Source organism: Poecilia mexicana, unplaced genomic scaffold (assembly GCF_051168715.1).
Source record: "Poecilia mexicana isolate PSO_F unplaced genomic scaffold, ASM5116871v1 scaffold_18, whole genome shotgun sequence".
Taxonomy (NCBI): Eukaryota; Metazoa; Chordata; class Actinopteri; order Cyprinodontiformes; family Poeciliidae; genus Poecilia; species Poecilia mexicana.
This window is the reverse complement of record NW_028263387.1, coordinates 21,014,995-21,037,181: the sequence shown is the minus strand read 5'-3', so window position 1 is coordinate 21,037,181 and position 22,187 is coordinate 21,014,995. Positions and strand designations below refer to the sequence as shown.

The window sequence follows — 22,187 nt, the reverse complement described above, 5'->3', positions numbered from 1 at the left end:
TATGTAGAAATTGTATTACCCTGATCCTATCTCAATACAGCAGCTAACAGTGCGGTACTATAATTTTTCATTCATTGTTTAAGTAAAATTGTGAAGGTTAAATAAATCTACCACTAAATGTTAACAAAACACATTTAGTATAATTTCCTCAGTACCCCTTCCGGCCCCCCTCTAGGACCGCCTCTGGCCTGTAGGTCTGTGTCTGGTGTATTTTTGCTTGGCATGTTTTTTTCTTCATTGATAGGAAGTCAGCTTATCCAAACTGGTAAATATAATAGCGAAATAATAATAATAAAATGACCACTGTGCCCTGAATTCTCAAAACAAACATTTTCAGTTATCTTGCGGCTTTCAATAAAATATAATTCAATTAAAATAAAATAAATGATGTAACTCGGCTAATGCTAATGGCTACTTCCCGTTATTATTGTGGCGATGCGATTCCGATTTTCAGTTGCTCCTCGCTGTGATTCTGTATTGAAGAAACGAAGCTGCTCTCCTCATTTTCCAACGTTGCACGCTCTTCAAATGTCACCATTTATGTTTATGCTCTTTCTGTCCGCACATCCGGGCAACACTGACGTCATCTGCGATCAGTGTCTTCAGTTGTTCTTTGTTTTTATTAGCTTCCTTCGTCTTGTTCGTCTTGTATGATCGTGTGACAAGTCTGTTATCTAACATTGCTGAATAACTTTTCTGTCATCCATATGCAGTGGGATCCATTATTTCTGTAACAGAGCGCAGTTGTGTGACGTCAACATCCTTCTTCTGCGCATGCGGGTCGCTTTGGGGTCATGACCGTTTACTGAAAAGCCTGACTGCGGTTATTTAGTAGCAACAAGGACTACGCGAAAAATCGGACAGAAATTTTTTTGTTGTTGTTTTTGACCTTATTCTAGTTAGCTGTTAGCTTGACTCTAGTTAGGCGTTACTTTGGTTTTAAGTTGCTGTGTATTTGACTTACAGGTAGATGTGTATAATCAGAAAATGCCATAAAACAGAACTTGACTGACATCAAGAAGTAGGCGGAGATCAAGAAAATGTAAAATTATCTCCCCAATGTTAAATAAAGATCATAAATCTCCTCCATGCCTGGCTCATCATTAGCTTCAAATCTAAAAATGTCCTGCATTCAAGTGATTTAATCATATTTTGAGTGTTTATAGTTCAGTCATAACTTTAGTGCAACTTTTGGCTGTATATTCAGTTTCTTTTATTAAGCTTTAAATTAACATAATGATTTATATTTATATCTAAAAATCACTAGGTGCTGATTTAATTATAATGAACGCTGAAAAAGACCAAAAATGGAACAAAAATAATAAAATTGTTACTTTTCAAATTGTAGATGTAATCTGTATGAACAATTTATAATAAATAGTGTGTAGATTATACATTTTCTTTGTTAAATTCAGTTTTTCTGCTTGGGGAATTGATACAATAACTAATAGATATGAAGAACATATCAGGAGAAACCCGGTGTGGAGTAACCACCGCCTATTATTAGACCTACTAATTAGTCTAATATTAGCTGAATGGGCAGGTGATGTGCGGTGCTGAAGCATTGTGACAACAGATGGAGCCTTTGATATATATCCTCCCCTCAGATCTTTATTGAAATGACAAAAACAAAAGCACGTTTGCAGCTATGTATGTACCATAAAGGACACGTGGCGTCCTTGTGTCCCCTGACAAAGTGAGACACGGGGGACACTGATGTTCTGGACTCCGACACAAGATTAGCCTATACACCAGTGTCTAAAGCACAAATAGGATTACTTTGGCTGCAGAAATATCCCCCAGGCATGTGCCACGCTCTCTCAAAGGCAACTAGCCAGCTTATTACAGCAGCTGCTTTTTCATGGTGTTTATGTGTTAACAGCATGTTGACATATCTGCAGCTAAAATGCTTTAAATCACCAATATGTATTATGGATTATGCTAAATTTAGACTGGTTGTTACAGTCCAAGCACTAACCGACACCAAGGGATTACCAAGTTCGGGCCAACAGTGCTTATATTTTCCTGTTGACGCCTGCGGGAGAATGCTCTCCTCCGTTTTCCTGAAGGAACACCAAACCGTTTCAGGCTAATATGAAGGGATCTGTGGGTGTGTGATTGAAACTGGCGTCTGCGAAAATGGCCAGAGTGCCCACAGTGGTGAAGACGACGAAGATCCAGAGGAACATGCGGTCCACCACCATGGCCACGAACTGCCAGTCCTCTTTCAGCTGTCGACAGAGAGGGATTTAGGAAATGTAGAGAAGATGGAAACCAGAGAACATGAGGATTAGTCTGCAGGGATCTTGTGATGTAACCAGAGGACAGGAAAACTCACCGCTTCGTAGTCTTTCTCAGCCTGCAGAGCCTCAGCGATGTACGTGATGGCGTCGATGGCCGACTTGAGCTCGTCAGGCAGAGTGAGGTAGGAGCTCGGGCCGTCAATGAACTTCTTCAAATCGGTGCAAAGCCCCTCTGGCTGGAACCTGCAGAGCAAAGGACATAACGGCGTTTTGCAGATGATGAAAACGAGTCAGAGATCCAGAGAACATCTGAATGAATGTAAAGTTTATAATAGAAACTCTGTTGCAGGGTTTGGTTACCCATAATGCTTCCTTGAACAGGTTAGGATAGGTCTACGGCCTGTACACAACATTCTCATAAAAAATTTTTTGCACATAATTCTTAGATAATGAGATTTTAGTCTGATCAGTTCTGCTGATTTTGAGTTGTTTTACGGCTTCTTGTCACTTTAATCCAAACAATATGCTTTTGGTCATGCTCATGGCTGCTTGCAGCACATAAAAATGGCTGCAAACAGATGTGCAATTATACAACCATGCATCTTTGAAAAGCAGAAGTGGAGCCTCCTGCACAACCAGCGAGACTGCAGCAGGTGGTTTCTGGATGGTACGTCAAGTACAAAATGGTGTCTTTTCCAGCAGCCATTGCACAGCTCATACAGTGGTAAACATGCTGGAGTTCCACTTGAGTTGCTAGGTAACGGGCTGGGCTTCAGTGGGGTTGCTAGGTAACGGCATAAGGCCTGCTGATTTGTGACGTTACATTCCAGAGGTTTGAGAAATGGCTCATATTCCAGACACCAAAAAACATCAACTTATTGCCAAAAACCGGCTGGGTGTTATTTTGTACACTTCACACTGGAACTGGAAAATATTTTAGATATCCAAAAAAGACACAATAAATAAGATGGAAATAAAAATCACACAAACCATAGATAAAATAGATTATGAAGTCTTTGTAAACAAAATTACCCTTCAAAAAATATTTATCAGAATGAAATGATCAAGCTCACTTTAATTTATTTTTTAAATTTCATACATTTGGGACAAATATATTCCAAAGAGTAACATTTATATTTCCAAACTGTAGAGACACACTGGGTTGCAGGTCTGGTCCAGGTCCAAACATAAATTAAAGTCTATAAAGCTGTGAAGCAGGCAATACGTCTGGCTTCCTCTCTTCTGCCAGTCAGAGGAATAAAGGGAAGGTCAGGAGCGCCGGTACCGCTGTGGGAGCCGCTGCTTGGATCCTGCTGACCGCCCAGAATCTCTTACGTGAGAATGTGTGAATGTTTCAGTGTTTACTTGTTTCCCTCAGTTACCAGCCATCAGCCGGTGCCAGGAGCCGCTGGGGGAGGCCAGGAAAACGCTCTGAGGCCGCCTTGCACAGCTGCCACTGAGAAATGTTCACAGCCACAGTAATTCAAACGTTCTTTCCCCGCCGTGACATTAAATTATATGGAAAAGGGAAGAGCAGGCTGAGAGCTGAAGCACAAAACGCAACCACAGTTTCTACACTGAGCCAAAATATTAAAGAATATCATGACAGAAAATGTGACACGGTTTCACAAAAATACTCACATTTTTACCAACAAAGGACACAGAAATACAAATTTAACACAACAAAGAGAAAACAAAACTACATTTCAAATAGTATTTTGTAGTTCTGAACATGAGGTTAACAACTACTTATCTACAATGGAGGATTATGGAAATTATGAATAAAAGAAGAAATAGAGTAAGTACAACTTTCGCCAAAAAACTTAGATCAATTTCAAATATGTACAAGAAACAATGTGGAAATTTTCTGATATTGAAAACTTAAAAAAATAAAAAAAATTCCACTGTGTTAAAAATTACTGTAGTAAAATTATGACTTCATTCTAGTGTTACGACTTAATTCTCATAATATTATACCTTTATTCTGGTAATTTTCTGACTTTATTTTTGAAATATTATGAATTTATTCTCAAAATATTATGATTTTATTCTTGTATTATTATGGCTTCATTCTCCTAGTACTATGATTTTATTCTGATAACTTTACATCTTTATTTTGGTAATTTTCTGGCTTTCTTGAAATATTATGAATTAATTCTCATTTGTTTTGTTTTTCTTAGCCTGGCCCTGAGACTTTGTCATAACGATCCAAAGTATTCGTATTTATAATTATTTCTTGACAAAATAAATAATAATTTTTATACATTTTAAAAATAATTTTAGTTTTTGTTTAGACACTGTAATCAACCAAGCCGCTAAGCCACTGCAGACTCCGTCCACCAGAGGGCAGCGTTGCTCTGTGGCTGCATGCGGCAGTGTGACGAAAACGACCAGCTGCTTGGTATTCTGCTCATGACCTGCTGAGTTTACGATGCAGAGCTGCCATCACGGCGCTCTGAGCGCGGCAGGTGAGCAGGCTGTGACCTCAGACAGGTGAAGCTCCATCAGGTAGACGGAAACAGGGAGCGGGGAAAGGATGGAGAGCAGATACAGTTTGACCTTTCAACCCCTTCCCTGCTCTTCGTCTTTTATGACTCAGAGTCACACTTCATCAGCAAGAAGAAAATTACTATTCAGGAGATTAATTTTAAGGAAAACTGGCCAGGTCTGGTGCCAAGACATCCACTAAACCAATTAGAAAGGTGCATGTGAGTGTATATATGGCCGACCGGGAGATACTGCTGTCTCATCAGATTGTTCTGACACAACCGCCCCTCCTCTTACTGAGACACACATCTTCTGCTCTCCTGTGTCAGAGTCAATTTGTGCGGGTCATTATTATTTCAGCGGCTGTTCTTTTCCCTCCAGACATATTTTACTTCTCACAGAGGACAGACGCGCTGCTGGGACGGTTTGGAGAGTTTAGTGGGAAAAACATGAAGAAGGGATTGAGAGTCTGGGAGTAACTAGTTACATTCACTCAGTTACATTCGCTTGAGTAACTTCATTTGAAATTTTAAAAAAGGAGTATTGTTACTTCTACTTTAATAGTTTTATTATGAAGTACTTATTCTCTTACTTTAGTAAAATTTCTGGATTTTCTTCCCACTGAATGAAAAACAAACATGTTTTAACCAGAAATCCATCGGACTCAGACACACACCTGCTGTTTTTGTTAAAGTTTCATCAGTTTTTTATTGAAAGAAACTGATTTGGAAAAATTTATTTTGTCTGATTTTACTTATGTGAATTATTGTCATTTTGGTCTTTAAAACATCAAAATTTCCACTTAACTTTACATTTTGGTCAGTCTGATGATGTAATTTTTAAATATTAAATGATTGATAATTTGATCAGTTACTCAGAACTTTTTACCAAATGTTTTTTTACTCTTATTGAGTAATTTCAATAAGTACTTTTTACTTTTACTTGAAGTGCTGTTACTCTTACTTGACTGTAATTTTTAGGTTCTCTGCCCACCTCTGCATGTACCGATCTCCAAACTAATGCTACACACCGAGGGAATCTGTGAAACTCGAGATGACAGGGAGAAGCTGTACCGTACAGCCAGCAGGCGCACACACAAGAGTGATTGACAGCGCTAAGACCCGCCTTCTGGTTTTTATTGGTTGTTTCTAGTTAGTGCTGGGAGAAGGCAAAGGAGCTTGATTTATTTGTCACAGATTATCTGTCTCTTTCCACATATTTCAACAAATATGTAAAAAAGAATATTTTTTATTGGTGCTGTTTTCCTTAATTTTGGGAGATCGGTGATTGGGACCACTAGCTCCTTGTAAGTCAGATATTTCACACGTCTGCCTGCGTCTGAACCAGTTTAATTCCAAATCAAGCTGCTTCTTTAGCAGCTAGCTGGTCTTATCCCGTTGGCTCGCGCCTCAGGATGCTCACCTGTTGGGCTTGGGGAACAGGATGGACAAGTCCGGCTTGCGGATGAAATACTCGTCGGCGGCTTTGCTGATGGTCATCACCATCTGCTTCTCCCTGCGGGGAATCATCTCGAGGGAAAGCGGCGTCTCCACTTTGGGACGCATCATGTAGAGGTAAGGAGGCAGCATGTGGATGAAGATCTGGGTGGAGAGTGAAGGGCTAAGAGTTAATCTGACAGATTATGACGATACAAATGCTTTTTTCTTACTAACTAGATTATTTATGCTTCACACTAAAGCTGTTGTATTATTTTTTAAGTTTCAATTTCTGTTGTATTTATATCACAAAAGACTGTTTAAAGTTAAATAACTGTTGGCTAATATATTCCAACTGTTATTATCCGACACCAGGGGTGTTCAAACTGCGGCCCGGGGGCCATTTGTGGCCCTTACAATACTTTTGTGTGGCCCTGACAATGCATCCAGTCGATGCAGATGAACGTTTTTGTAAATTTAAAATTAAGTACAACACAATGAATTTTTCTTTTATTAACCTTTTTTCTTTAAGTTTTTTTTCCCATAAACATTCAGCGACTTTTTACTCAACAACTGACTAAGGCCACCGTCCATTATATTTTGTTAAATACAAATATTATTTTAGTTTTATATTCCAAAAAGTTAAATGTAGATACAATGTTAATTTTTTTTTATTTTAAAATGGAATTGAATTGTTTATTTGTATCTTAATGTATATATAAAATTGTATAAAAGGTCTTAAATGAAAAACCTGCAGAATGAACCTTTTTATTATTCAATTACTGTTAATTAATCGTGAGAATAATCAGTTTCTTAAATAACCAGCCCCATCAAGCCCTATCAATCAGCCCTAGGTTTTAGTTTAATAAATAACAATTTCGTCACATTTGGCTCATGAATTACAGATGGCTGAGCTTTTAAATCCCTGTGCAGGGTGCTGGTTGGTTAGGTCTCCAAGCTCATTTCTTCTACCTTCTTTGCTCTTGTTGTACAAATTCCCATTTACAATTTTGCTTATTTATTGAGTAAATTAGCAGCAACACGTCCGTTCAGTCTGATTATAAACCACTGCTCTGTAATTCATGTTGCTCTGGAGAAAAAAAACAAATTCCTCTGGATTTTCCAAAGAAGCACTTTCAGTTGAACTCGCGTTGGGCAACACCCAAGTTTCTGCTGTTAAATTCAAATTTACAGTTTGGTGGATCAATGTGGGAGAAGGAATATTTGCCTTTTAAAGAACGAGCAGGGCGATAAAACAGCTCATCATATGGACAAACGCTGGCCTTGATCGATTCAGTAAAGGTTTTAATCGGCTCATTTCTGCTCTGTTTGATGAGCTTTAAGATGCTTTTTAAATAACTCATCATGGGCTTAATGATAAAAATCAACCGGCACTGAATATGTAACATGATTAGGTCACAATAATCAATAAATCAATTAATTGCATGATAAATCAAAGCAAACCCGATAATTTCCATTGGCATGATATGTTGTTTTTCTGTTTCTACCAAAAACTGGATGATAAAACTCTTCAGCTGGTGTTTTGTTTGCAGAGACTTTGTTATTAATTTGTTGTTTCTGTTTATTTATTCTGGATATTTAAAATGGCTTCCAGTTCCAGTGCTAAAAGTTCATGAGGATCTAAAGTTTTTGAGAATCTGTTCTAACTTTATTTTGCCATTATTTCCATTATATTAGTTGAAAACAACAATATTATCATTTATTGGAATAACATCTGGAACTATTTGTTACTATTTGATTATATTTAATGAATTAAAAATTATGACCTCAGAAACGAATATAAAGTCTTAATTTTTTACTTTTTCATAATAAAGCTGATGGTGAACATCAGGCGGGTTTTGTTAATTCAGAACTGGAAATATTTCCTACTTGATGTTATAAATGTATTAATACATATTAAACTTCAACAAGCTTTTCTGTTCCAGGTGAAGAAAATAATTTCTAATGTGACACATTAGAGACCCTTCAAGAGAAAAAGAGTCTATAACTTTAACTTTGTCCTTTAGCTACTTTCTAACTAATTTATTGGTATTTTTGAATAATTTCCCATTCAAACTATTTGTCTAAACTTTAACTTCTTAGCTGATGCTTTAATATTTGTTCTTTTTTTGTCCCTCCAGAACTTCAGAACTGTTTTAGTATTTTTGTTTGTTTTTGCAATCAAAATTACAAATTAGCAAAATGTATTTACTTAATGAACCCCTTCCTATGAAAGTGTTCAACTGCCAGAACTTGGGGAAAAAAATTAATGAATTGGAATTTCACAATATTTCCAAAAATATCAAAAAGTTTTGGAAATGTTTCTAAAAAAATATATTTTTTTAAATCTCTAATTTTGATTGTAAAAATATTTTTTTTTTAAATCAGGAGGGACTAAGAAAAGAGCAAAATGTGGACATGTTAAAGTATCAGCTAAGTTAAAATAATTCATTATAACAAAGTTTTCTGTTGAAACGAGAAAAGAAACTTGTTAAAATCAGATTTCTTGTTTTAATGAGAAAGTTTCTCAATTTAAGAAGATATAAAAATAAACTTTAAAACTTTAGATTCTCCTAAATTGTTTAAAGGTTCAGTAATCATAGTGACTGAAGAAAAAAAAATCTATTTCTCACTATTCTGGGATTTAGCAAATAGAAATATTTTGGGTTTTAAACAAGAAACTTTTAGCCCGATTTATGTCAAAAAGTGAGAAAAACAATTACTTTTATATGCAGTGAATATAAATATTGACTTTAATTGTAAAAACTGGTATTTCTATCTCTAATAAAGCCTCAAACAGGCATAAATGTGCTTTTTGTTGTGCAGAAGTTTACTTCCTCCATCATGTTATGAACCCAGTGATCTTCTGGAGAGCAGGACTGGAACAAGCTGAACATATAAAGGTCGTCTCTTCCAGCTATGCTCCATTAGACCGTGTAAATCACCTGTATGCAAGTACTGAGGTACAATCTCAGGTGAGCGTTCCCTGAAAGATGTGACAGACCGACGTAAAGAGCCGTAATTAGCTTCACATTATGTACAGTGAGGGCAGCAGCAGCTGATGGGGGTTAATGGTACAGGGTGACATTTACATTGGCGACTCTTAATCCAACAATTGCTGCCTCCTCACACAGATTAATGCTAAATTAAACCCAGTGCCGTCTGCTGGAACAGGAAGTTGTAGTCGATAACATTTAACTTGTTTCAGCTTTAAAACTCAGTTAAAGTAATGATTAATCAGTTGTTAGTTTGTTATATTAACCTAATTTATGAGAATTACTTCTGAATGATGTCTAAGGTAGGTATGATACTCCAGTAGACTCGGTTTGGACCAAAAATTAAACATTTGTTACACTTTCAGCTGGTGTGGTTCTCTTTCACACTGGACTGCGTCAAATTATTCAAATTCACCTGTTTCCCTCCTCGCCTGTTCCCCTCCTCGCCTGGGGCGGCGCTGCAACAAGAACCACTGAACAAATTGACATGAAAACCTCTGAAGAAAATACTGAGTGCAACTTCCTTCTTCCCGAAATGTAAACAAAAATGGATCGGCGTCAGATTTTTTTGTAGGATTTCTCATTTGTCTTTGAGTCTGGTCCGCTTGGTGTTCACATATGCATCCGAACCGGACCAGAATTCACTTCAACTGAACCAAGACTTAGGTTTTAAGTTCACTTCTTTGGTCCTCACCAGTTTGATTGCGCATTTGCCCTTCTATAAAGAAACTGAACTTTCTAGGTAAATGAATTGTAGTTTGATTCAAGTGGAATCAGGCCTGGTGTGAATGCAAACTAAGGGTGCATTTGTACAGTGAGGTGTGACTGCGCAATCAAACTCCAATGCGGACCATTAAAGCAGACTCTGGTCCGCCTACAAACCTTGGTCTGGGTTCAGTTAAAGTGAACCTTGGCGCGGTTTTGATGCAGATTTGAATGCCAAGCGAACTAGAAAGCAGGAAGTGGACTACAATGCAGGGCATTCTGGGTAAATACTAGAGATGTGTAATAATATCGATATTGCGATATATATCGATATTTTCTTTCCTAGAAAAAAATCAATATTCATCCGCAAGTATCGTAACATTCTTGCCCACTCACTGCTTGCTTTACCAGGAGAGTGATTAGGTCATCAGGCTTAGAGTGATTCCTTCAGATGTTAAATGTCAAGGTTAAAAAGGTATTAAACTATTCAGAGCAGGGTACTTGGTGCACTTTATTTACTTTACAAATGCATATAAGCTACAGTTTGTACTGTTTCAATTAAAAGAAACATGTTTTCTCACCACTTCTTTGATTCATTTTGTCCAACTGTCGACTCTAAGTCTGTGTCCATGTCCAACCAGAGCCAGGTATTGTGTAGTTGGTGCTTTTAATCAGTTTTCAGTTAAATTAATTAAATCCAACTCTATAACAGTCACAAAATGTCACCAAAATCACTCTGTCCCTCTAAAATCTTTCAGAAAATTGCAAAAGTGTATTGAATTACATCGTTTGCTGAATATCACAGTATATATCGCATCGTGAGCAGAATATTGTGTATCATATCGTATTGTGAGATTATTGTATCTCATGATTTGGGTTTTAAACAAGAAACTTTTAGCCCGATTTATGTTAAAAATTGGGCTAAAAGTTTCTGTATTTACAGCCATAGTAAATACAACTAAAACAAATGCTGTAGTCCAGCACTAGATGAAGAAATAGCTCATGCTCTTTTGCCAAAAACAGAAAAGAATCTGATGCCGGTCCATTTTTGCATAGATTTTGTGAAGAACGAAGTTGCTGTCAGTGTCTTCTTCAGAGGTTTTTGTAACATTTCCTTCAGTGGTTCTTGGTGTAGCGCCCAACCACAGGCGAGGAGGGGAGCAAGCTTTTCAAAGAGTTTGGTTCATTTGACACAATGGAGTGAGAAAGCAAAACACAGCAGGCGAAAATGTAAAAAAAAATTAGCAATTTCAATCCCCAATCAAACCAAGTCTACCAGACTGTCAGCTGTTTGTGTCCAGATTGTGACAGTTTCTAAATCCCCAGTTTGGTTTTATGCTTTTGCGTCTGCGAAGCTGACCTTGCGCACCCACATGGGCATCATGTGGGTGTTGGGCGAGCGGTGGTGCAGGTTGAGGACGACCACGCTCAGGATGACGGAGCAGGTGACCAAGATCATGGTGAACATGATGTAGTTGACGATGATGGGGACGCCCAGCGAGGTCTCTGGGATCTTATCGGCCAGCAGCAGCAGGAACACAGTCAGGGTCAGCAGCACATTGATGGACAGACCCATCTTCTCTCCTGGCAGAGAGGGAAACGGTTGAGCATCAGTTGGATCAATCCCAGAGTCAGTAAAAGAAAAGCTGTGTGTGAAAAATTAAGTTGGTGTTTGATTCACGATGATCATTAGTAGGTCTATAAAAGCAGGAGCTTTCAGTTGTTTCATCAGTTTGGTAAGAGTCATAACCAACCAATTTGAAGTCTGTCTTTCTGAATTAGTGTTCACTTGCTTTGATTGGTCCGCTTTATTCAAACTCCAGTTTGTTTATCTAGAAAGTCTGGTGAATCCAACTCTGGTCAATCTACAAACCTTGGTCTCTGTTTGGTTAAAGTGAACTTTGGTGCGGCTCCAACACATATGTGAACACCAAGTGGACTGGCGTCTGCTCCAAAAGCAGGAAGTGGACTACAACACAGGGTATTCTGGGTAAATACAGCCAAAACAAACATGCTAGCCTAGGGCTCTTCGTGGGAGAAAGGGCGTACAGTGTTTTAACAAACACAAAAGAGAAATCCTACAATAGCTAATATCTGACGGTACTTTATTTTAATTTGCATTTCATGAAGAAGAAAGTTGCCCTCAGTGTCTTCTTCAGAGGTTTTCACACTATTTTCTTTAATAGCTTTTTGTGCAGCGCCACCACAGGTGAGGAGGGGAACAGGTTCTTCAATTAGTTTGGTTCATTTGACACAAAGCAGTGAAAAAACAAACCTCAGCAGCAGAAAATGTGACAAATCTTACAAATTTGTTCCGTAATCGAACTAACGGACTATCAGGTGTCAAAACACCATGAAACTGTTAGAGTTCACTTTATACCCAAATTGTTTTGGTTCATAGTAGGGGAAACATTTCTTGAATTTATTAAATATTTTTTCAAAACTACCTGTATTGCAAGGTGTGCAAAAGGTGTGCATCTTGACATTAAGTTATGCTGCAGGTGGGAGTTAGCATCACTTAATCCCAATGTTTGTTGCAATTTTGGTCCCAAATTAAACCAAATCTACTGGACTACTAGGTGTGAAAACTCCTTATGTAGAGATGTTGGGTCATGTTCGGTGAAATAACACTGTGCCGACACTGGACTTTCTTGTAATCGTTGAGTTGAACATGAATTTTTCAATATTCCAAAGTATGCGAGAGTGAAAAGTGTTTACCTGCATCTGGAGGCAGGTAGAAGTTGAAAATGGCGATGATTGTGATGAGGATGCAGGGAATGATGATGTTGATGATGTAGTAGAGAGGTTTTCTCTCTATGATCAGGTAGAAAGTCATTTCCTCGTACGTGTCGTCGTTCGTGATCTTCCTGCTTGGCTTGTGTCTGATGTACCACTCGCTACTCTCTCAAGAAACATTAAAACAGGAACATTTTAATTCACAGACACCTTGATAATCTCCAATACACTGCAAAAATACAAAATACAAAAATAGAAAATAGTACCAGTTGAAATAAGATGAAACTAACTGACGAGTATCTTTCCACCAACAGCTGGTTTTAAGTCAATAATTCATTAATACTGATGAAGAAATACTAGTTCTATTCACAGGTTAATTCACTTATAACAAGGAGGAACATTTTGAAGCTCACCACTAAAGCCTCCATCCAACTGGATCTCCTTGATCTCCTTGCCTTTCGAGTCTCTTGCGTACTGCAGGTCAATCTCCGTCGAATCGTACGTGTAAGAGCGAAACTGCATGGTGCAGTTCTGCCAGTCGAACGGGAAATATGTAACCTGGAGAAAAAAACAAACAAGCACACGTGTGTAAGGGAAAACAACAGGAAGAGGAGAAAATGTCTGCCCACCTTGACTCCACAGGAGCTGCAGTAGAGAGCGGGAGGCGTCCATGTCACCCTGCCGTTACTGTAAACCTGAACGTGGACCTGAAGGGCAACGTCGAACACGCCGTCGTTACTACAAACAGAACACGAAGAAAACATTTACCACTTTTACAGCTTTTGTTTACCTTTATTTGATGCTTTTAGTCTAAGTGATTTGCAATTGTGAACCAACTTTGAAGGTTCAGGAAAGTGGTTAGCTTAGCTCTGGCTAGCTGTTAGCTTAGTTCTTGTTACTAATGACGAGTATGACTGATTGTTGCTTTTAGCTTAACTTTATGTGGATGCAAGATTACCTTTGATCAACTGTTAGCATTTATTTAATTAGCTGTTAGCATCAGTCTGCACACTGGCTAGCTGTTAGCTTAGTCCCTGTTACCCCTTTTCGTGACTAGCATGACTGTGTTGCTTTTAGATTAACTTTGACTGTTAGTATTTCTTTAATTAGCTGTTAGCTTTATTACATGATACTGTTTGCTTCACTCTGAGCACTAGTTAGCTTAGCTCTGGCTAACTGTTAGCTTAGTTTCTGTTACTCCTTTCCGTGACTGGCATGACTTTTTGTTGCTTTTAACTTAACTTCATGTAGCTGTTAGATTAATTTTGATTAGCTGTTATCATTTCTTAAATTAGATATTAGCTTCTCTCTGGGACGCTGTTAGCTTCAGTCTGAGCAGTGGTTAGCTTAATTCTGGTTAAGTGTTTAATTTTTATCAAAGCAGCTATAAAAAATGAACTGAGTATGTTTTATTCTCACTCTTTTTCAGTGTTTGTTCAACTCTCAGTAATTTTGATTAGCTTTGACTTTACTGAGCAATTAGCTTGGATCTGAATACCAGTTAGCTTGACTTTGTGTAGCTATAACCTTGACTCACACAAGAAATATTTTTCTGATTCTACTGAAATGTAAAAACAAGATAATAAAAAAATGGATTATTAAATAAATAGCCACATTAGTTCTTTGTTTTCACCAATTTATACATCATGTATATGTAGATATTCCTCCATAAAATGTAGCTTCACCAACATGGTTAGAGAAGATTTCACTTTCTTTTTTACAAACTTCTTTCCGAGTTTCCTGTTGGCTGTAGCCTCATTCTGACCCAAACTCACAACATTTTATGTGGCATAAGCAGTAAAGACCAAACATTAGCTAAGCAGTTAGGCCGGCCAACGTTGGATCATGTACACAAAGCTTCCCTGGCAGATAAACACAGACATCAAGTTAATTAGAGACTGATTTAACCTTCTCACAGTACACAGTTTTAGGCTTTTATGATGCAGGTAATTGAGCAGACTTTGTGTTAGCCCAAATAAAACCCTACTATCTGTGACGGCGCTGTTGAAAAGAGCAGTATTGATCAGCCATATTGGGAAGCTCACAGAGGCTTGTGTTGATGCAGATATTTGTGTGTTGATGTTCCAAATGAAGGCCTCGTGTACTGAAGTTGCTGAATGGCGCCAACAGCCCAGTTATTAGAGAGCCGTGCTGCTTAATTGCCTATAAAGTGTTGATAAATAGAGCAGTGGGGACAGTTACAGTGGTGTTAATGGGGGCATGCACATGTGTGGGGATACGAGGAACATAAAGGCTCCTCTTTCTGCTCTTTGAGTCTCTAATTTGATGCATTCCCATGCAGTTTTAATCACTGAATGAATGCTGTAATGCACTGGTGTTCAAAGTGAGGCCCACGGCCCATTTGTGGCCCTTGGGCTGATTTTGTGTGGCCCCCAACTGCAATTCAAAATTGCTACAAATTTGGCCTTTAGATGTAGATGGAAGCTTTTAATTTGTAATCAGTTTAAAGAATATGTTACCAACACAGTTTTCTTACACAGGAAGATGTAAAGTACAATAAAATGTATTTGTTTTTGTAACAAAGTTTATCCAGAGATTTTCACCAAAAAGCCAACTCTGTTGCACCAAACCAGCTTTTATTCTTCCTAAACTTGGCTAAGCACAGCCAGCGTTTTTGAAAGAATTTGATCCAAAAGAAACTGGAAACTAGAGGTCTTCATTTTAATACTGCAAACATGCAAAATCTACTACAGTGAATTTGGGCCGCTGTGGGAAAAAAAATAAAAATAAATATATATATATATATATATATATATATATATATATATATATATATATATATATATATATATATATATATATATATATCTGTTCATCCTGGCCGCCCAGGAACAGGCCCTAAACACCAGAGCAATAGAAGCTCAGATCTACCACACCAGACAAGACCCAAGGTGTAGGTTGTGGAAGGAGGCCTCTGAGACAGTCCAGCACATAACAGCAGGGTGCAAGATGCTGGCAGGGAAAGCATACATGGAACGACATAACCAAGTGGCGGGCATAGTGTACAGGAACATCTGTGCAGAATATGGACTGGAAGCCCCGAGGTCAAAATGGGGGACACCCCCAAAGGTGGTGGAGAATGACCGAGCTAAGATCCTGTGGGACTTCCAGATCCAGACAGACAAGATGGTAATGGCGAACCAACCGGACATTGTGGTGGTGGATAAAGAACAGAGGAAAGCCGTTGTGGTGGATGTAGCAATACCAAGTGACCACAACATCAGGAAAAAGGAGCAGGAGAAACTGGAGAAATACCAGGGCCTCAGAGAGGAACTGGAGAAGGCCTGGAAGGTGAAGACCACAGTGGTGCCTGTGGTCATCGGGGCCCTCGGGGCAGGCACCCCCAAACTGGAGCAGTGGCTCAAACAGATCCCAGGAACAACATCAGACATCTCAGTCCAGAAATGTGCAGTTCTAGGCACAGCCAAGATACTGCGCAGAACCCTCAAGCTCCCAGGCCTCTGGTAGAGGACCCGAGCTCAGAGGATGAAAGAGACCACCCACAGAGGGTGAGAGGGGAATTTTTTTTTATATATTTTTTTTTTTACCAAAAAACTAATCTCCGAAAACTTCTGGGAAAAAAATTATGACATTTGCTAGAAAAAAAAATCTAATTTTTAGATTAACGTCAGAAATTTTCTAAAAAAAAAAAAGAAGAAAAAGAAAAGAAAAAGAATTTAAATCAGAATTTCAAATGTCGAATTTCTGAGATTAGTCACAAAAATGATGAATTTTTGGAGGAAATGTATTCATTTTTGTCTCTCTACAGTGGCCCTAATACATTGTTGTAGAAATCCCTTTCAAGTTTTGGATGAACAAAAATAATGAGCTACTTTATTTGCTTGATTTTGTTTTATTTTAAGGTTTGATTCACAATGGACACTAGTAACATTTCCCAAAAGGCTAAAGGTCACAGATCAGAAAGAGAGGCACAAGAAAATAAGCATCTGTTCCTACTGAAATCTGTATTATCACCTTTGGAGGATTTTTAAATATCATTCAATTCCATTTGACAGCCTTTTATTTTCATGAACATGAACGGTTTTGTTCACATTTGTCATGGTCTCTCTACAAGAAGCCTTTAAATCTCCAGGTAAGGTGCTGGTTTGCTAGGTCTCCAAACTGCTGCTCCTTGACATTTCACCTGATTTTCTCCTTCTACTTGGACATATCGCCTTTTCCATCTTCACCTTATAAACTCAGATTTGAGCTGAACTTTTTATCTTTTTTTTGGGATTGTTCTTTTGGTTCTTCATTAATGCCCATATTTGGTGTTCCTGTTGGGACATCACTGCTGCTAGGCAACGTTTGGCAACTTTGAGCTCATTTCATTCCTCTGATGTAAAAGTTATAATAAATTAATTTATCATGTCAGAAGAAATTTGAAAAGAAAAAGTTGTAAAGATCATCATATCCCTCTATTTACATCAAAGTACAAATAAAAAGCTGATTTACTTACTTATTGATGAGAACGATGTCAGGAAGCCACACCTTCCCAGACGGGACGCGCAGCACCTCAATCCCATCGTGCTGCTTGGGTTTCCAGGTGAGCCGATAATCCGTCCATTCCTGTAGGAACAGAAAGTTTGTAGATGTTTAGAAAAACAGCAACAAAAAAAAACAGCAGGAAGAAACTTTACCCATTCAGTACAAACGCGAAGCATTTTGTCATTTCATCACTTTTTCTCCCTCTTCTCGTTTTTCCGCCACTTTAATTCGAGTCCTCAGGGGTGATTTTCCTTGCATTTGCATGAAAATAACAGTATTTGCATACGCTTTAATTCTGCCTGGTGAACTCCAACTGTTCTGTTCTGAATATGGAAACGACCGTAAAATGTGATCAGAACCAGAAACTACTGAGTGGTTCTGGACCAACAAACAGAGCTGAACTGCATTAAACTTACCAGGTTCATGACAACAATGGTGCTCATTTCCTCATTCTTCATATTCTGAAAGGAAATGTGAAACAGCGCGTTAATAATCTGAAACATTTCAGATTCTCTGACAAGTATGAAACTTTTATAACAAAATTTTTTAATGTCATTTTGTCATGACAGTTTGGAATGAGACAGAGAATCTGTGAAAGAAAAAAGTCTCCAGTGATGTCTAGAAACAATCAGAGCAAAGAGGCGGGGCTTAGCGCTGTCAATCACAATGCTGTGTGCGCTCTTTAATACGCTGCAGCTAGTGTAGCGCATTGAATGCTAAGGCTAGTTAGCATAGCTACAAATGCTACAAATGTTTCTCCACTATTAGCAGATGTAGCAGTGAGTACATGAGGATGATTGACAGCGCTAAGACCTGCCTCCTGGCTCTGATTGGTTGGTTTGGTGTTTTCAAACAGTAATAGATGGAGGAGAGTGATAATTTCACAGATTATTTGTCTCATATTTTACTGTCACAACATGGCAACAGTTTTAACAAACATGCAAAAAATATGTTTTTATATAAAAGTTACGTACTGCACCTTTAAGACAAAAACCTACGTGTTTCAATAAAAAAACAGAAAACTGTTTGCCTATGTCTTCTGTTTTGAGTTCAACATTTCGTGAAATTATGGCAGCTCCTATAAAAAAAATATTGACATCAGAGTTGTAACAAACTATGCAGAAAGTTGACTTGAGTTGTTGTATGAAGCAGCCAATCAGGCGTCAGAGTCTCCCGTAATCCCGCCCAATAAGTTTGAAAGTTGTAGGCACAGCTACATGAAATATGTAGTTTTTAAAATGAAATCAATATATTTAACAGAGACAATTAATACTATATTTGAATAAATGGTTTCATTTAAATAATTATTTAAAAAGTAATTTATTTATTGGAATGTGGCATGATCGACTCTCCGTATATATGTTGGTCAATCACACCAAAACCCCCTAAAATAAATTAAAGTTTTTGGTTGCAATATGAAAATAAATGGAGAAAGTCACTTATGTGCACATGAACTAAATTAATCCATTATATAAACATAGAAAGATGTAAAACAACAAGTAAAAAACTGCAACGGATCCAACAAAAATCTGAGTTAATAATAAATAAATTGTGTTTGAATGCAGCCGAAAAGGTTCTGCTTGCAAAGCAAAACATGCTTGTTGTTGTCAGACAAGCACAATAATGGTCCAAAACATCATAATATTGATAGTTTTAAAAATATTTTTGGAAGAGTAAGCTGAAGCTGAAATGATTTCCGTACTTCTGTCTCTGACTTTCTGAGCCTGACCGGCTATTTAAAACACAAACAGGAATGTTAGCAAGGCAGCTGGAGCGACATCAGAGCAGAGCGGGGCTCTGAAACACATTTGTGCCATTACTGACAACTGATCACCTGTGGACAAACAAGCGTCTCGTTTCCAACACATCGTCCCTTCAAAGCCAAAAGAGTCCTGTTCCTTTAAGGAAGGCAACCGGGGCTTCAGCTGCTCCGTATCCTGACGTCTACATCGATGTTATGAAGCTTTAATCACCAAAAGCCACAACACTCTCAATTTAAAGGGGACCTGTAATGTAAAATTTATATTTTGTATGTTTTTATTCTTCTATTTGTTTCTCAAGTGCTTCTAAAAGCAGCCAAGACTGAGGAGAGTGGTGTAGCCACATAGTCTGTACATCAACAGGAAAGTTTTCTAATGGACGTAACAGGAAATAAAAGGTAAAATATTTGCTCACCAGCCCAACGAAGGAGGAGAGGATCATCCCCACGCGGACCACCACCCTCTCTTCGGGGGTGCGAGCCGGCCGGACCTTCAGGTTGTAGTCAGTGAAGACTTTCTTCATCAAGGCCTGCTCTGCCTCCACAGCGCCTCAACAACACAAAGAGCAGAAAACACCATGGGAAGGAGAACGTGGAAGAAAAACAGATAAAAAATCAACGGTTACCAGGAAACAAGACATCTTTAAAACTACGGTAATGTAACTTTTATAAAAAAAATTTTTTTTCCATATTTGTTAAACTGTCACCATGTTGACAATCTGTGAAAAGATCAGTCTCCTCCACCTCTTCCCTGAAGAAATGAACCACTCCCAACCAAAAACAGCCAATCAGAGCCAGGAGGCGGGTCTTAGTGCTGTCAATCAACCTCATGCTGCTAAATGTGGAACTTACCGTTACAGAAAAACTGCTTAACTGAAAGAAGAAAGCAAAAGAGTGATTGACACGCTAAGACACGCCTCCTGGCTCTGATTGGTTGTTTCTAACTAGCACTGGGAGAAGGCAAAGAAGCCAATTTTCTTCACAGATTATCTGTAACAACATGGTGACAGTTTCAACAAATATGTAAACAAATACTTTTTTTTATAAAAGTTGCGTACTGTAGCTTTAAGATAAATTAAAATAACCCAACTTAACTGTCAATTAACGCAAAATCTTTGAATATTTAACTAAATTAACTAATCGAGAACTCCTTCCAAAACTCAAAGTAGTCAGATCTTAAAAAACTCAAAATAGTTGATAACTTGGCTTTAAACCCTGTGCCGTTATTTTAGAGTGAAGGATCTTTGACGACTTCAGTGCTGCGCTATTAAAACCACATTTCTTCCCCTTAAACTGAATTTCTGCACACAAGTCGCCCCCATTTCCTTCTTGGTGTTGGAAGGTTAGGAGCATTTATAATCAGTGGCACTGGTGACGTGGCATCCATCACGTTTGGCTTCGCTGTGGCTCCAGCACAATCTGACCTGACAGGAATAAATGACAACAATCACCCAGCGAGGCGCAGCTATTAGCGAGGCTCAGGGAGGCGATGCTGCTCAGAGACAGGAGGAGGTTCTGACTGGCTGCTTAACGCAGAAATACCAAGACTGGATGCAGAACAACAACCAGAACTCTGGTTTTAAAACAGAAAACAAGCTGTAGTTTCTTTAGCGAGGATTCACATAAAGTGTGTTTCACTTCTTTGCAGCTCTTTAAACTGAAAAAGGTGAAGAGCATCATTTAAAAACGGGCAAAAACTGGTTTGGTTTAATCATCACTGTCAGAAGAGTTTTACTCCGTTTCGTCGAAGGTCCATCAACAAATCAGCTGAAGTCAAGAAAATCATTGATTTCTGCAAAGAAAGGCCCTCAGATGGAAATTGGATCAGTACGGTTTCTCTGTTTGTAATTATTTGATGGTATAATGATAAAAATAACAGAATTTCAAAATTTTAAAAGAAGTTTAAAATTTTTACTTATAGTTTTTATTTTAATTTCACTTTTTCAGTTTAAAATAAAAAAAGTGTTTAACCCCTTAACTGGCAGGACCAAAATCACCAAAAATGCCTGAAAAGACATACCCAAATTAAATCAGCTGCTGTTCTTGAACAATTTGGAGTACATGCAAAAGCTTGGTCTCTTTTTGAAGAAGACAAGCTAAATTTTCCATTTTTGCAGTCAAAATACTCTAACTGTAAGTAGTTTGTAGCTATTATGTTTGAAACACACAAAAAATTGAACAATTTTGCTTCAACAAAATCTGCTGAATAAAGTATTCTGCTCGTGGATTTCAAGAATGATGATGAATAGCACAAAAAATAAATGTCATTTTGGACATTTATTTATGAGGATGTACAGGTGTTGTCCAAGTGTGCCATTCGGAGTCTCCATTCAGTATCTCCAAACGGCACACTTGGACAATCACTGTCACTAATCAGTGCTTCAACACTGGGGAGTCACAGTCCTCAGCATGGACTGAGTAAAAATTAGCGTACATTAGCGGTACATTAGCAGTACGGCGACCTCCCCACCCCCCAGCTAAAACTGAGGTGATCCTGCCCCCTGCTGGTCAATGAACAAAACTGTATATTTTCATAGCAATGTACAAATAAAGGAATACATTTATTATTATTTGTATTATTATTATACATTAACAATTCCTGTCCGTTTCTGGTGAATATTTGATAAAAAAAAGTTTGGTTGTTTATTAAAGTTTTATATTGAAAGAAACTGATTTTATTACTCAGTACTTTAGTAGACATTCTACCAAATATATTTTACTGTTATCTGAGTGACGTTTTGGACAACTACTTTTTACTTGTGTTTCAGTAAAAATATGTCGAAGTAACGCTACTCTTACTTGAGAACATTTTTTGGGTACTCTACAGTCCTCTGTTTAAACAGGAGGCTCAATATTTTCGTTAACTTTATCATGTCCAGGTAAAAATGACCAGTTAAATTAATAATGAAGTGTTTACACATAAAGACATCAAAGAAAATACATTTCCCAGAAAAACACCAACAACATGCTAATGTCGTCTTGAAAAATAGCCAACGTTACTAGTAATAAGAACATACACAGGTGTTATGTCAATCCGCGTTTCCCCATCAGATACGGTTCCCCTTCGTCTTCTTGCCGCTCCGCCCCGCCCACGCGGCAAAATACGCGCGTGCTCGTGATGAACACTGAGAAAGCACGCGCGTAGCAAGCACATGCTTGTTCGTCGCGCTCATCTGGGGATGTTTCGGCAAAGTTGTCACACTTTCTTCATGTTTTTAAGTGAAATTAATAATAATACTAATAATTATAATAAGTAATATATATATAAAAAAAAATAAAAAAAAATTCCCTTCTCACCCTCCACGGGTGGTCTCTT

At 38.0% G+C, this 22,187-nt stretch overlaps 1 protein-coding gene across 1 annotated transcript in view; it reads right to left on the bottom strand.

Annotated features, from left to right (window-relative positions):
• Window positions 1-1,584: 1,584 nt before the first annotated feature.
• chrnb1 (cholinergic receptor, nicotinic, beta 1 (muscle)) overlaps window positions 1,585-22,187 on the bottom strand; it is a 34,464-nt gene continuing 13,861 nt past the window's right edge. Inside the window, exons 2-11 of the mRNA XM_015011090.2 lie at window positions 19,288-19,421; window positions 17,529-17,573; window positions 17,084-17,193; window positions 13,233-13,341; window positions 13,017-13,161; window positions 12,586-12,771; window positions 11,228-11,451; window positions 6,153-6,331; window positions 2,339-2,486; window positions 1,585-2,231 (exon numbers count right to left, since the gene is read on the bottom strand). Coding sequence (XP_014866576.2) covers window positions 2,085-2,231; window positions 2,339-2,486; window positions 6,153-6,331; window positions 11,228-11,451; window positions 12,586-12,771; window positions 13,017-13,161; window positions 13,233-13,341; window positions 17,084-17,193; window positions 17,529-17,573; window positions 19,288-19,421 — 1,427 coding nt within the window. The 3' untranslated portion in view covers window positions 1,585-2,084. The remainder of the gene's footprint in view (window positions 2,232-2,338; window positions 2,487-6,152; window positions 6,332-11,227; window positions 11,452-12,585; window positions 12,772-13,016; window positions 13,162-13,232; window positions 13,342-17,083; window positions 17,194-17,528; window positions 17,574-19,287; window positions 19,422-22,187) is intronic.